General features: G+C 39.9%; 1 protein-coding gene across 1 annotated transcript in view; it reads right to left on the minus strand.

The window, feature by feature from the left end:
* ZSWIM5 (zinc finger SWIM-type containing 5) overlaps window positions 1-12,848 on the minus strand; it is a 103,914-nt gene that overhangs the window by 38,506 nt on the left and 52,560 nt on the right. Inside the window, exons 3-4 of the mRNA XM_090271602.1 lie at window positions 8,225-8,373; window positions 6,285-6,435 (exon numbers count right to left, since the gene is read on the minus strand). Of these exons, the coding sequence (XP_090127728.1) occupies window positions 6,285-6,435; window positions 8,225-8,373 (300 nt within the window). The remainder of the gene's footprint in view (window positions 1-6,284; window positions 6,436-8,224; window positions 8,374-12,848) is intronic.

The raw sequence follows: 12,848 nt of genomic DNA on the forward strand, positions 1-12,848 counted from the left end.
GAGGGATAGGGCCCCTCACACTAACAAACAAAAAAGATAAGGAAACCTCATCATTTAGGATGAGAGGAGAGGAATCCTAAGAACAGAATTTTGAGAAAACATCAACATTCAAGTCATGAGCAGAAAAGGAGGAATAAGTACGACAGAAGCAGAATAAGAGAGATGGGAGAACCAGGAGAAATTGGTGACACATGAGCCAATTAGCAATGTCTAATGTGCCAGACTGTCAATATTAGTAATAAGCATTTATTTTACAGTTTAAAAAGTGCTTTTCATTTATAGTGAAGTAAAAGTTTTTCACATTTAATCTTCACAAGTAGAATGAGAACAAAAAGAGGCCATTAAATTTGGCAGCTAAAGGAATTCTACTGATCTTATGAATTTCAAAATCGGTAGGATTATAGGAATGAAATACCAACTGGATGAGTTGAGGGAGACTTAATGAATAAATAAACAGTGACTCTAAGGGAACTTCTGGTCAAGATGGAGGCATAGGTAGACACGCTTTGCCTCCTTGCACAACCAAAGAAAGAACTACAACCAGATCTCAAAACTAATAACACCCAGAACCATCAGAAAATCGAGCCGTATGGAAGTCCAACAACTAAGGATTTAAAGAAGACACATTCATCCAGACAGCTTGGAGGGGTAGAGTCGCAGAGACTGAGTGGAGAGGCAGCAGGGGCCTGGATGGACAAGAGGGATATCTTAGAAGCGAGTGATCCCAGCCCCAGGCCAGACTGCACAGCCCTGGGTTCCAGCACCAGGAGGATAGATCCCCGTTATCTCTGGCTATAAAAATCAGTGGAGGTTGGGGCAGCAGAAGAAACTGCTGGATTTTTGCTGCTTAAAGGGCCAGCATGGTCTTAGAATGTATGCAAACCCACCCACTCCAGGATTCACCACTGGGGCAGCAGCTGGAAGGGCGACAGTTGCACACAGGAAGGAGGCGAAGTGACTGGAAATGGGGCGAGCACCGGGCAAACCACCAGAAGCCAGGTGGCAGCACTGTCCTCTCTCCGAGCCCTCGCCACACAGCCACAAAGCAGTGAAGTGGGTTGTCCTGCCTTGGCAATTACCTAAGGCTCTGCCCCATACAATTTACAGGTGCCTTTTCTACAATAGGCCATGCTACTAAGACAGGGAGTAAAAGCAGCTCTGCCTAATCCACAGAAACAAACACAGGGAGGCTGCCAAATTGAGGAGACAAAGAAATATGGCCCAAATGAAAGAACAAAACAAAACCCCATTAAAAGAACTAAGTGAAGTGGAAATAGCCAACCTATCAGATGCAGAATTCAAAACACTGGTTATCAGGATGCTCAGAGAACTCCTTGAGTATGACAGAAAAATAAAGAAATGAAGGTTACACTAAGTGAAATAAAGAATAACCCACAGGGAACGAACAGAGAAGGGAAAAAAGCTGGGATTCAAACCAACGATTTGGAACATAAGGAAGAGATAAACATTAAACTAGAACAAAAACAAGAAACAAGAATTCAAAAAATTTAGGAGAGGCTTAGGAACCTCTGGGACACCTCTAAACGTGCCAACATCTGAATCATAGGGGTGCCAGAAGGAGAAGAGGGAGAGGGAGAAATTGAAAACTTATTTGAAAAAATAAATGAAAGGAAACTTCCCTAATTTGGTAAAGGAAATAGACATAAAAATTCAGGAAGCACAGAAAGTCCCAAATAGGCTAGACCCAAAGAAGATCATACCAAGACACATAATTAAAATGCCAAAGGCTAAAAATAGAGAATTTTAAAAGCAGCAAGAGAAAATGAGTTACCTACAAAGGAGTTCCCATAAGACTCTCAGCAGATTTCTCAAAAGAAACTTTGCAGGCAAGAAGGGACTGGAAAGAAATGTTCAAAGTGATGAAAAGCAAGGACCTACAACCAGGATTATTCTATCCAGCAAAGCTATCATTTAGAATGGAAGGGCAGATAAAGTGCTTCCCAGACAAGGTAAAGCTAAAGGAGTTCATCACCACCAAACCATTATTATAGGGAATGTTAAAGAGACTTATTTAAGAAAAAGAAGATAAAAACCATGAGCATTAAAAAAGCAACTATCAACAACTGAATCTAAACAAACAAACAAACAAGCAAACAAAGCAAACAACCAGAACAGGAACAGAACCAGAGATATGAAGACCGTGTGAAGGGTTATCAGCAGGGAGGGGAAAAGAGGAGAATGTGGAAATAGTGCTGAGATCAGAAAGCATAATTAGTAGAAATAAACTAGAGAAGGAGATGTTAAGAACAGTATAGGAAAGGGTGAAGCCAAAGAACTTACATGGATGACCATGGACATGAACTAAGGTGACGGATTGCTGGAGGGAAGGGGGGGTACCAGGTGGAGGAGGGTTAAGGGGGAAAAACTGGAATGATTGTAAAGCATAATCAATAAAATATACTGAAAAAAAAAGAAAGAAAAGAAAAAGAAACACTGTGATTCTAGTCATCAAGGAGTTCCTAGTTCCTAAGCATTTAGATATTTAAAAAGGGATCCTTAGAAAGTGAGTACACATACTTTCACCTGTAAATTAAAAATGAGTTTTCTGTTTTATTTAGTCCTTATGAACTTATTTCAACAACACTCAGAGGCTATCACATCTCTAAGAAAGAGCCAAAGCAAAACATTCTGCAGTTGCCTGCATATAATAGCACTCATGGGACTGTGTTACCAATATCCAAAAGCATATTTTCCAGCAACTTAAAAAAGTGTCAAAAACGCTAATCAAAGTTAAAAATTTATGTAATTATTATATATTAAGTGTAATAATAAAATAATATCTATAACTTTTTTTTTTTAGTGGGCAAGGCATTATGTTATATGAAGCACTTCATACACATTATCTCATTCAGTCCTCTGAGTCAACAGGTTTTGGACTGGGTGCAGAAGGTAGGAAACAGAGGGAACCAAGGATAACAGATTTTCTTCTTGAGCAACTAGATCAATCTTGCTAATGTGTACTGAGATAAGGACAAGGGGCAAAATCAGGCTTTGGCAGGAAAAATGAGAGTTCTGTGATGGTCACGTTAAGTTAGAATGTTTCTTAGAAGAGGCAGGAAGCTGGACACAGAGCCGAGAGCTCAGGAGAAGGGTCAGGGCTAGACATAAATTTGTGATTTAACTGCCTCTGGATGGTATCTAAAGCCATGGGACTGAATACGATCACTTAGGTAGACAGGAAGTGGGTGCTATGGAGTACTCAATATTAAGAAGGGTTGAGGAAAAACAGACAAGCCTGCAGAGCAAACTGAGAGAAAGTAGCTAGGAACACAGGAGGAAACCAAGAGCATGTGGGGTTATGGAAACCAAGAGAAGAATAAGTTTCACGAACAATATGGTCAATTTTATGAAAATTGCTAAGAGGTTACAACTGAGAAGTGACCACTGTATCTGGCAATACTGAAGTTACTGGTGACTTTGACAAGAACTACTTTAGTGGAGCTGCACCAATGAGCAATGAAAGTTCGACTATAGTGGGCTCAAGAGACCATGGAGGTGAGCAAGTGGAAAAAGTGATCACAGAAAAGTTTTTCAAGAATTGTTGCTTTAAAGGGAAGAGAAATGGGGTAATGATTGGAGGGTGGTGGGAACATCAAAGGTACTTTTTAAAAATGAGACTGAAGGTATTAGAGCATATTCGTATGCTGCTGGGGTTGACCCAGTAGAAGGGAAAGCATTAATGATGCCAGAGAAAGGAGATAATTGCAGGAGTGAAATTCTTGAGAAAGGATATGGCATAGGACCCAGAGTAAATATCTAAGGACTGTCCTTTTATGGGAGCAGAGATACTTTATAGATTTTAACAGAAGAGAAAGTAAAGCATTTATGTGCAGACAAAGGAAATGCAAAAACCTCCTGTTTGACAGTTTCTATTTTCTTTGGTTCAGGAACTGAAAGTAATGAGCCCACTCTCTTCAGTTCCTACAAACCCTGCCTAGGCCCTCCCCAGGTGAACAGGTCTTACGACCAGTAAGTAATCGTTAGAGAAGTTAGGGGAAGCATGAACGCACTGTGCTGTAGTATCTAAGCCCATAAGGCTTCCCTTAGTGCAGTGGTTCTCAAATTGTGGCCTCTGGAATAGTGGCATCAGCATCCCTTGGGAGTTTGTTTGAATCAGAAATTCTGGGGATAGGCCTTGTAATTTGTTTAAACAGGTACTCCAGGTGATTTGGAGAAGTTTTAGAACCAGTCTTTGCAGAATGCTGAGTGTTTCTCGGAAGGCTGATAGAGCAATTTCTTAGATATGAAAATGGCAGAAGCAAGAGTTTTCATAACGAACGTAAGTATATGACAAGAGCTTTAAAGGCGCTGGGAGCCAGCTCTGCTTACCTCCTCTCACCTACCCTTGCCCCAAAGCCCAAGCCCAAGTCCACGGCACAATCCCATGATCGTCATAAAGATTATTCCAAGAGGTATCAGATGAAACTGACTCTGAAGAAGGCTAACTTCAAATTCTTAGGAAACAGGCACTTTGGGGAAAAAAGTGGACAACAAAATGTTGCAGAAGGATGTTTGACTTGGAGTAAGACAGATTGGGGTTCAAGTATTAAAGCCACCACTTATTAATGTGTGGCTTTGAATGAAATGCTTAACTTTTCTAAGCTCAGTCTTGTCTTCTAAAAATATGGAAATGCCAATATCTTAATCTGGAAGGAAGTCTATGCCTATAATTTCTTCTTGGGAAAGAGTCTAGAAGCAGTTCCCAAGTTGCCATGAATTATGTCATGTGACCCTGGTCACAACTGGTTGGTCCAGTAGCTACAGACTGATAGTGCAACATTCCTGTATTTCAGAAAGTGTGATTATGTCAAGGCAGAGAGAGTTTTTTGTAATGCTTCATTTTATTCTGTATCCACAAGTATCTGTTTCTTTGCAATAAATGCACGATTACCTCATAGGGTTTTTATGAAAATTAAATAAAACGATGTGGGTACAATCTTTTAAGAAGGAGATTGGCACATAACAATAATGTAGCTAGTCATTATTAATGAAAGCTCCAAAGCCATTAGTGCTCCAGGTGATATCAAAAAGCCTCAGCACCCAAACTAAAACACCACACTTATCAGTCTCGAAGTAACCAAGTCCCAGAGTCATTAAACCTCATTCTCCAAGGCTTTGGCCCTAACACTATAAAACATAGGCTTCAGTCCAGAAGAATTCACTAAAACCTAAACTGCAGTTTTCCTTGTGCTATTTTGTACACGTGGAAGTCTGTATTAGAACTTTTAGAATCTGCTGTATAGAACTTTTTCAGTATAACCCATTATTAGATGGTGAGTCCAAGGTATGGAAGATTCTGAAAAGAAGCAGACGAGCTGAGTCTTAGCACTGCAGAACTAGCGTTGGAACAAGGGAATGATAAGGGGACATGAGGCCCAAAGAATACGGGCTTAATAAAAAGAATGTGCAACAGAGGCCCTTCAGGAGGCCACAGTTCTAATTTAATTTAAAAGTCTGAAGGCCCTCAACGAGACCAGTGATGATGGGAAATAAAAAGTGGGAACGGACACTAACTTACATTTTGAGGATTGCGAATCAAATGAAGTTGGTGACTAGATGTAGGGAATGAAAGAAAAATAAGTGTTCCAAAAAAGGTTTGGTAGAGTAAGGGATGGTGGAGACAATGCCAGAGTCAAGGGAACCTTTTCTTGGAGAGGCCTGAGTTCATATCAGATTTCCCAAACTTAAGGTGATCAGGGAATTTTTAAGTGAAATGGTCAAAAGGTAGTTGCTAATATGAAACTGGAATTCAGATAAGCGGAAAGAAGATGAGGCTGAGATCACCACAGAGGTAAACGCTGAAACCATGATATTAAAAAAAAAAAAAACGGTTTTCAAGGGAGAACGAAGAATGGAAGTCCAAGGTCCTGGTCTTAGAAATTGCCCCATGCCTAAGAGGGCTGTTTAGGAGTGAAAAAGAAGAACAGAGGCAGGAAAAGGGGGGAAATAAGGCTGATAAGAACTTGGCTAATGCCATGCAACAGATGCCAAGGGAAGAGGTTTTCTCTCAGCAAAAGTTTCTATGTGGTATCATCTGGAACAGAACGCTGATCTCCATAACAAAGCACAATGCTGTGGAAGCAACACAAGTGAGTGCAGAATTACTCTGGTGGCCTCTGTAGAGCCTAAATCTTCCACCAGCTGGGCTCAAGTTCACTCAGCAAGAGCTATGTAATGATTGATGGCAAGTGTTCACTAACCCTGCTGCCAGGGAGCAAGCTGGTAGGACAGATATAGTGCTTCTCTTAGATATGAAAACTTACCTAGCTCATCCCAGAGCTGCCTGCACTTATCTGTCATGCTGGTTCCTTGCTGCCTCCAGAGTGTGAGTCGTGGGTCGGCCATAAACTGCTGAGTTATGAGCGTCAGCATCCTGGCTCCATTGGAATCTCTCATCCGCAGCATCTCTCGAACCTGACATAAGGAGGGGTAAGGGGTTTGTGACTGCACATCATAAAAAAAGTAGAAGAAAGGTGAGGAGGGGGAAGAGAAGATGAAGTATTTAAGCACAACATTTCCAAAGAGCCTTTAGAAGGCCTCTTGTTCTGTAAGCAAGTTCACTGCATGTATCAAGAAAGCCCGCTGTGCACAATGAGGTACCACTTCACACCCACTAGGGTGGCTAGAATCAGAAAGTCAGATACCAAGAAGTATTGGTGAAGATATAGAGAAACCGGAACCCTAATACACCATTGGTGGGAATGTAAAATAATGCAGCCACTTTGGAAATCATTTTAGCAGTTCCTCAAACAATTAAACGTAGAGTTATCATATTCCATGTCCTGGAGAGAAATGAAAACATATGTCCACATACAAACCTGTACAAGAATGTTTCTATTAGCATTATTTGTAATAGCCAAAAAGTGGAAACAATCCAAATGGCTATCAACAGGCAAATGGGGTATCTGTATAATAAAATACTATTCAGACATAAAGAGGAATGAAGTACTGATACATGCCATTAACGCTGATGACCCTTGAAAATATGCTAATTGTAAGAAGCCAGTCACAAAAGACTACATTTTATACGATTCCATTCCTATTAAGGTCCAGAACAGGGAAATCTATAGAGATAAAAAGTAGATTAGTGGTTGCTTAGAACTGGGGGAGGGGATATGCAGGATAGGGGAATGATAACTAAAGGGTAGGGGGGGTTTCTTTTTAAGGTGATGAAAATATTCTGAAGTTGACTGTGGTGATGGATGCACATATATGAACATACTAAAAACCACTGAATTGTTGTATGGAAAATGGGAACATGGGTCCCTACTCAAGCTACAACTCCCCCTCCCACCCCATGGGAATATGACAAGAGCTATCAGTAAGCAGACTAGGGGACCGACCTTGGGAGCCTGGTCAGCTCCTCAGTCAAGAAACAGCCAAACAGAAACTGTTCTCAGATGTGAGCCTGGATGGTAAACAACTGCAGAGGGAAAGCTTGCATTTTGGTCTCACACAGCTTGTGCGCAAACATGTCCTCCTCCGCCTGCAAGCCCTGTTTTGCTTTGTTTTCGGTACTCTATATAACTTTGTACTGGGAAAGTCTGGGTTACCGTAAAATTTCACTGGCTGCCCGCCCCCTGTGTGGCCCGTCCGCAGGCCGGATGGGACTTCGTGGAAAACTTCACCAGCTGCCACCGGTGCAGTGGTAAACTTCACTGGTCAGCCGCCACCAGTGGGCACTTAAGTCCTAATAAACCCACATCTGTTACAGCCAGTCGTCCGGCTACGTCTTTGGAATCGACCAACAATACGCTGAGATTTTCTTGGACCTTTGTTCTTTGCATAACAATTGTACACTTTAAAATGGGTGAATTTTATGGTATGTGAATTATATCTCACTAAATATGTTTATAAAAAGGAAAGAAAACCTGCTGTGAGAGCCCCCAGCACCAAAAATCTTTTCAAGGTCTCATCAGGTAGTCTTGGGTTCAAATCTTCATTACTAAAAATGCCAGCAACGCTAACTCATTTAGAGAGGGGAGCAGAAGGAAGAGGACTACCGGGAAGGAGGATGGAGCAGGGCTCCCTGGATGCAACCTGCTCAGGTCTGCTCTGATCGGCCTCTCCCATTAGTTTTCAAGCACTGGGTACCGCTAGAGCAAGTGAGCTGGCTACAATGCACGAAGCCAAAAGTGTGTTGAGCTCCATGTATTCAAAAAAGTTTTAAAAATTAAAAAAAAAAAAACTTTCCATATCTTACCTTGGCAAACATGGAATTGAGTTGCTTGCCAGAGCCATAGTAACCACCCTGGGAGAGAAAGAGCTTCACTTGTTCTTTCACCTGCTCTTCATCCAAGTGCCAACAGTTTTCATCATCAATGCTGGCCCCAGCTGTGGGGTCAGGGGCACCTGTGAAGAATGGGAACAGTGAAATGAATTTCCTGAGTTTCTTACACTTCACATTCAGGAGGAGCAGAAGAATTATAACAATATACTGATACAGATGGGTTCCTAGAACACTCACCTAGCGGGGGAAGCCTGTACTACAAGGGGCCTGCCCTCCAAAAGATAATCCTGGGTTTTTTTGGGTACCCTTCATATTTCAGACTATGGCTGACCATGGGAAACTGAAACCATATAAAATAAAACTGCTGATAAGGAGGACTGTGTTATCTATTATATGCTATTTTCTTCTAATGTATATTTCCAACCACAGTTCTGATCATATCATTTCCCTGCTCAAAAGTTTTCAGTTGATGATTCAGATTCTTACTAAATTATGTTCAAATGCCTTAGCTTGGCATGCAAGGCCCTGCATGCACTTTCATTTCTAGCCCTGTTTTCTCTGTACTTATGTTATACTACAGCCAGAAACTTAGCGTGCCCAGGAGTCAACAACATTTCCTTATGACTTTAGTAATGCTTTTCTCTTTGCTTTCCTTCCTCTGCTCCCAGCCTGTTCTTTGGCCAAAAACACTTCTCATTGTCAGTATTGCCTTAGCTTTAGAGTCAGGGCCACAATGAGAAATGGAAACCATAAAATAAGTACACAGAGAGGCTAACGCTGCCAAGGTTCATGTACTGCTTAGTTCACTTGGCAGGAGGGACTCATTTTTTATTCCCTTACTGAATTAGTCATATACCTCACTGCCACCTGTTAAAGTATGTCCATCTTATGCTCTTTTGCATATAAAGGCAATAACACTCTTCTGAGCACTTTATTATTACTTTTCTTAAAGACCTATTGTATTTTGTTTTACACTGAGATTTTCATTTTTCAGACAGTCCCAAATAAACTGAAGTTTTTTTTAAGAGTTGGGACTCATTTTGTACCTCACAATGCCAGCACTGAGTTAATATTTATAGACTGAACAAATATATGTCTAATTTACCATCTAGATTTAAGCTCTAAATGGACAAATAATATATCCTATACTTCTTTTGTCTCCTGACAGTGGCAAAGCAAAACAAATATACTCTTCCTTATCCTTAAATATTTGTTAATAACGACCATGTATAGAGCGCTTCCTACATGACGGAGTCTAAGCACTTTTTATACATATCATCACTAGAATGGATGCTCCTTGAGAGCATAAACTATTTTGTTTGCAGGTATGTTTGCAATGTGTACAACAGTGCTTGGCAAATGTAGGTATTCAATGAGTATCTATTGAGAGAAGCCCAGTGAACTCTTGGAACAACTCTATGAGACAGTATTATCAATCTAATTTTAATATGAAAAAAAAAGAGAAGCTTATACAGATAAGTAACATCACACATGGAAATTATATGAGCCAGGATTTACATGTTGGTCTTTCTCCAAAGTTTATGTTCTTTACTACAAGGCTATATTTTGGTCTCTAACCTCATATTGCTGTGATCCACCAGCTGTTTTCAGGCCCTTGAATGTAGGCTGGGTGGTTTACTGAAGATAGACAAATCATTTCTTTGCCTATGCTGCTACATAGAATACAGGCATACCTGACTTCATTACATTTTATTTATTGTGCTTCACAGACATTATAGTTTTTACAAATTGGAGGTTTGTGACAACCTTGCACCAAGCAAGTCTATCAGAGCCATTTTTCCAATAGGCTCAGAGAGATGATGGTTAGCGTTTTTTAGAAAAAAAAAGTTTTTTTAAATTAAGGTATGTACATTTTTTAAAGACATAATGCTAGTCATTGCCAGGTAGCTCAGTTGGTTGGAGCATTGTCTTGTGCACCAAAAGGTTGCAGGTTTGATTCCTGGTCAGGGCACATACCTAGGTTGTAGGTTCAACCCCTGGTCAGGGCAGGTATGGGAGGCAACCAATCAATGTCTCGCTCTCACATTGATGTTTCTCTCTCTCCCTTCCTCTATCTCTAAAATCAATAAACATATCTTTGGGTGAGGATTTTTAAAAGGACATAATGCTACTGCACACTTAAAAGAGACCACAATATAGTGTAAACATTATCATATGTCTGGCTTCATTTTGATATTCATTTTAATTTGGTGGTCTGGAACTGAACCTGCAGTATCTCTGAGGCATGGCTGGATAGGATTAGTCAGAATAATGCATTTTCCACATAGTGTGGATAATAATTTTCTCACTAGTAAGTGATTCTCAAATGATAATATATAGAATAACCACTTGGGGTTTGTGTTAAAAATGCAGATGACAGTCCCACCTTTAATGATTCTGTAGTAGCTCTACAGAGACAGAACCGAGATAAATGAGGTATACACCAAGGGCTAGGCCTCTGAGTACCCTGTTTTCAAGAATGAGGATGAGGCAAGAACAGTAATGATGCTCCAAAAGCAAGTAACAGAGATGGTTTAAATACCAATTCTGACCCCTGGGTGGTTCAATTAAGATATGAAAAAGTAGGAGCAGGACCCAGTCTCCGAGGGGAGCTGATTCTAATCAACTGGCTGGAAGTGTGCAGTGACATTCTCTCTAAGGATCTGAAAAGGTATGGAGAAAAGTGGAGAATCTTTTGGGCCCAGATGCTGGTAGTGGCAGCAGCTGTGGAAGAAATAAAGCAAAATGTATAAATACCCTACTGTGCAGACTATTGAAAACTGCTGGGATAGGAAAAGGATAAGGAAAAGAAACCTTGAGAGTTACTAAGAGTAAAATTTCAACTAAAACTTCAAAAGGGTTTGCTTATTTGATAGAAAAAAAGGAAGATAAACTGTAAATGCTTGCTGGTGTACAATGAGCCCAGGAGATAAGAATGAGTTGCTGAAATGGGTGTTGCAGCAAGAAAGGAAGTCAGTCAATATTTGAAGCATCCAAATAATTAACTACTACAAGGAGTTGGGTGTAACTGAAGAAATCAGTCATCTGGGAAAGTATGAATTGGCAAGAAGTATTTTTAAGGACATTTTTATTTATTCAATCAGTATTCATTGAGAGCCTACTATGTGCTGGGGCCTCTGATAAATACTGAATATATAGTACTAAACAAAGTAGATATAGTCCCTTGTCTTTGTGGAGCTAATATACTAACTTGGGGAACGGAATGTTAAGCAAAAAAAATTACACAATGTACTTATTTGTGTGGAAAGACAGACAGGCCAACAAGTTTTCCCTGAGAAAGTGACATCGGAGCAGACATCTGAGAAATGAATGGGAGTTAGTTGGCAGAGAGTGGAGGAAATACTGTGTGTATTTTTTGTTCAGAAAAACATGAAGTCATAAATTATTGTGATAATTAAGTACCTCTTTAATAAAGGGAAGAGGATAGGAAGAGTATTCCAAGGAGAGGGAATATCATGTGAAAATGCAGACAAAAGCCAGGTCATGCAAGGTTTTGCAGGCCATATGAAATTTGGATTTTCCTTAAGAGTAACAGGAGACCACTGAAGGATTTTAAACATGAAGTTATACTAACAAAATCTGAGGTTATACAAAAGTTACTTTGGATGGCTGTGTGGAAAATGGGACAGATGGGAGCAACAGTGGATATGGGAAGATCAGTTAGAAGGCTACGGTAGCAATCTAGGTGGGCGATTATAGTGGTTTTATTTGGAGTGATGGCAGAATCACCCTAAATATAGAGAGAAGTGAAAAATGATGAAATATATTTAGCAGGTAAAGTGAGCAGGTCTTGCAATGTAATGCAGGGGGATTACAAGAAAGAAAGATGTTAGGCATGACTACAAGGTTTCTTATGATCTAGTGGCTAGATGGTGGTGCTATTTATTAAGCAAGTTTGGGGAAAAAGATAAATTCACATTTGGGTATGCTGATCTTGGGATGTCTCTGTGATATGGAACAGTTAGTTGAATCTAGAGCATAAAGCTCTAGAAAAAGATCTGGGCTGGAGAAATAAATCTGAGTCACAGTACACAGATGACATTTCAAGTCAAGGATATAGCTAAGATAGGCTATAGAGATCACGTAGAATAAGAAGAAAAAAACCCAAGATTAATCCATAAGAAATATAAACATTAAAGCATATAGTACAGCAGGGTGTAGCATGTAGAAATGAATAAACAAGAGCACAGATCTTTTTTAACTAGATAAACTAAGCCTGGAGTTAACAACCAGCCTCTCTAGCTGTCCCTCCCTAACTCCAACACAAAATCTTTCTTTAGAACTCTTTTGGTTAAAATAAGAAAAAAAAGATGAAAATGTCCCTATACATGCTCACTGGTTAGAACATTTTAGTCTTTTCATAAAAAGAGATGAGTATGAAACTCAGTAGTGGTGAAGTGGACCCAGTTGATGTAATTCACAATTTCACATTATAGTGTGAAATTTTTCACAGGAAGATAAAATGAAGAGGATGTCTTTTATAAATAATTATGAAACAAAACATCATATGGGTTGAGGTTTCAAGTTAGCATGATACTGTAACAATGAGACCTATCCTGATGGGACTTGATATCTG

This window comes from Furipterus horrens, unplaced genomic scaffold (assembly GCF_987537825.1).
Source record: "Furipterus horrens unplaced genomic scaffold, mFurHor1.1.pri manual_scaffold_3, whole genome shotgun sequence".
NCBI classification, from domain to species: Eukaryota; Metazoa; Chordata; class Mammalia; order Chiroptera; family Furipteridae; genus Furipterus; species Furipterus horrens.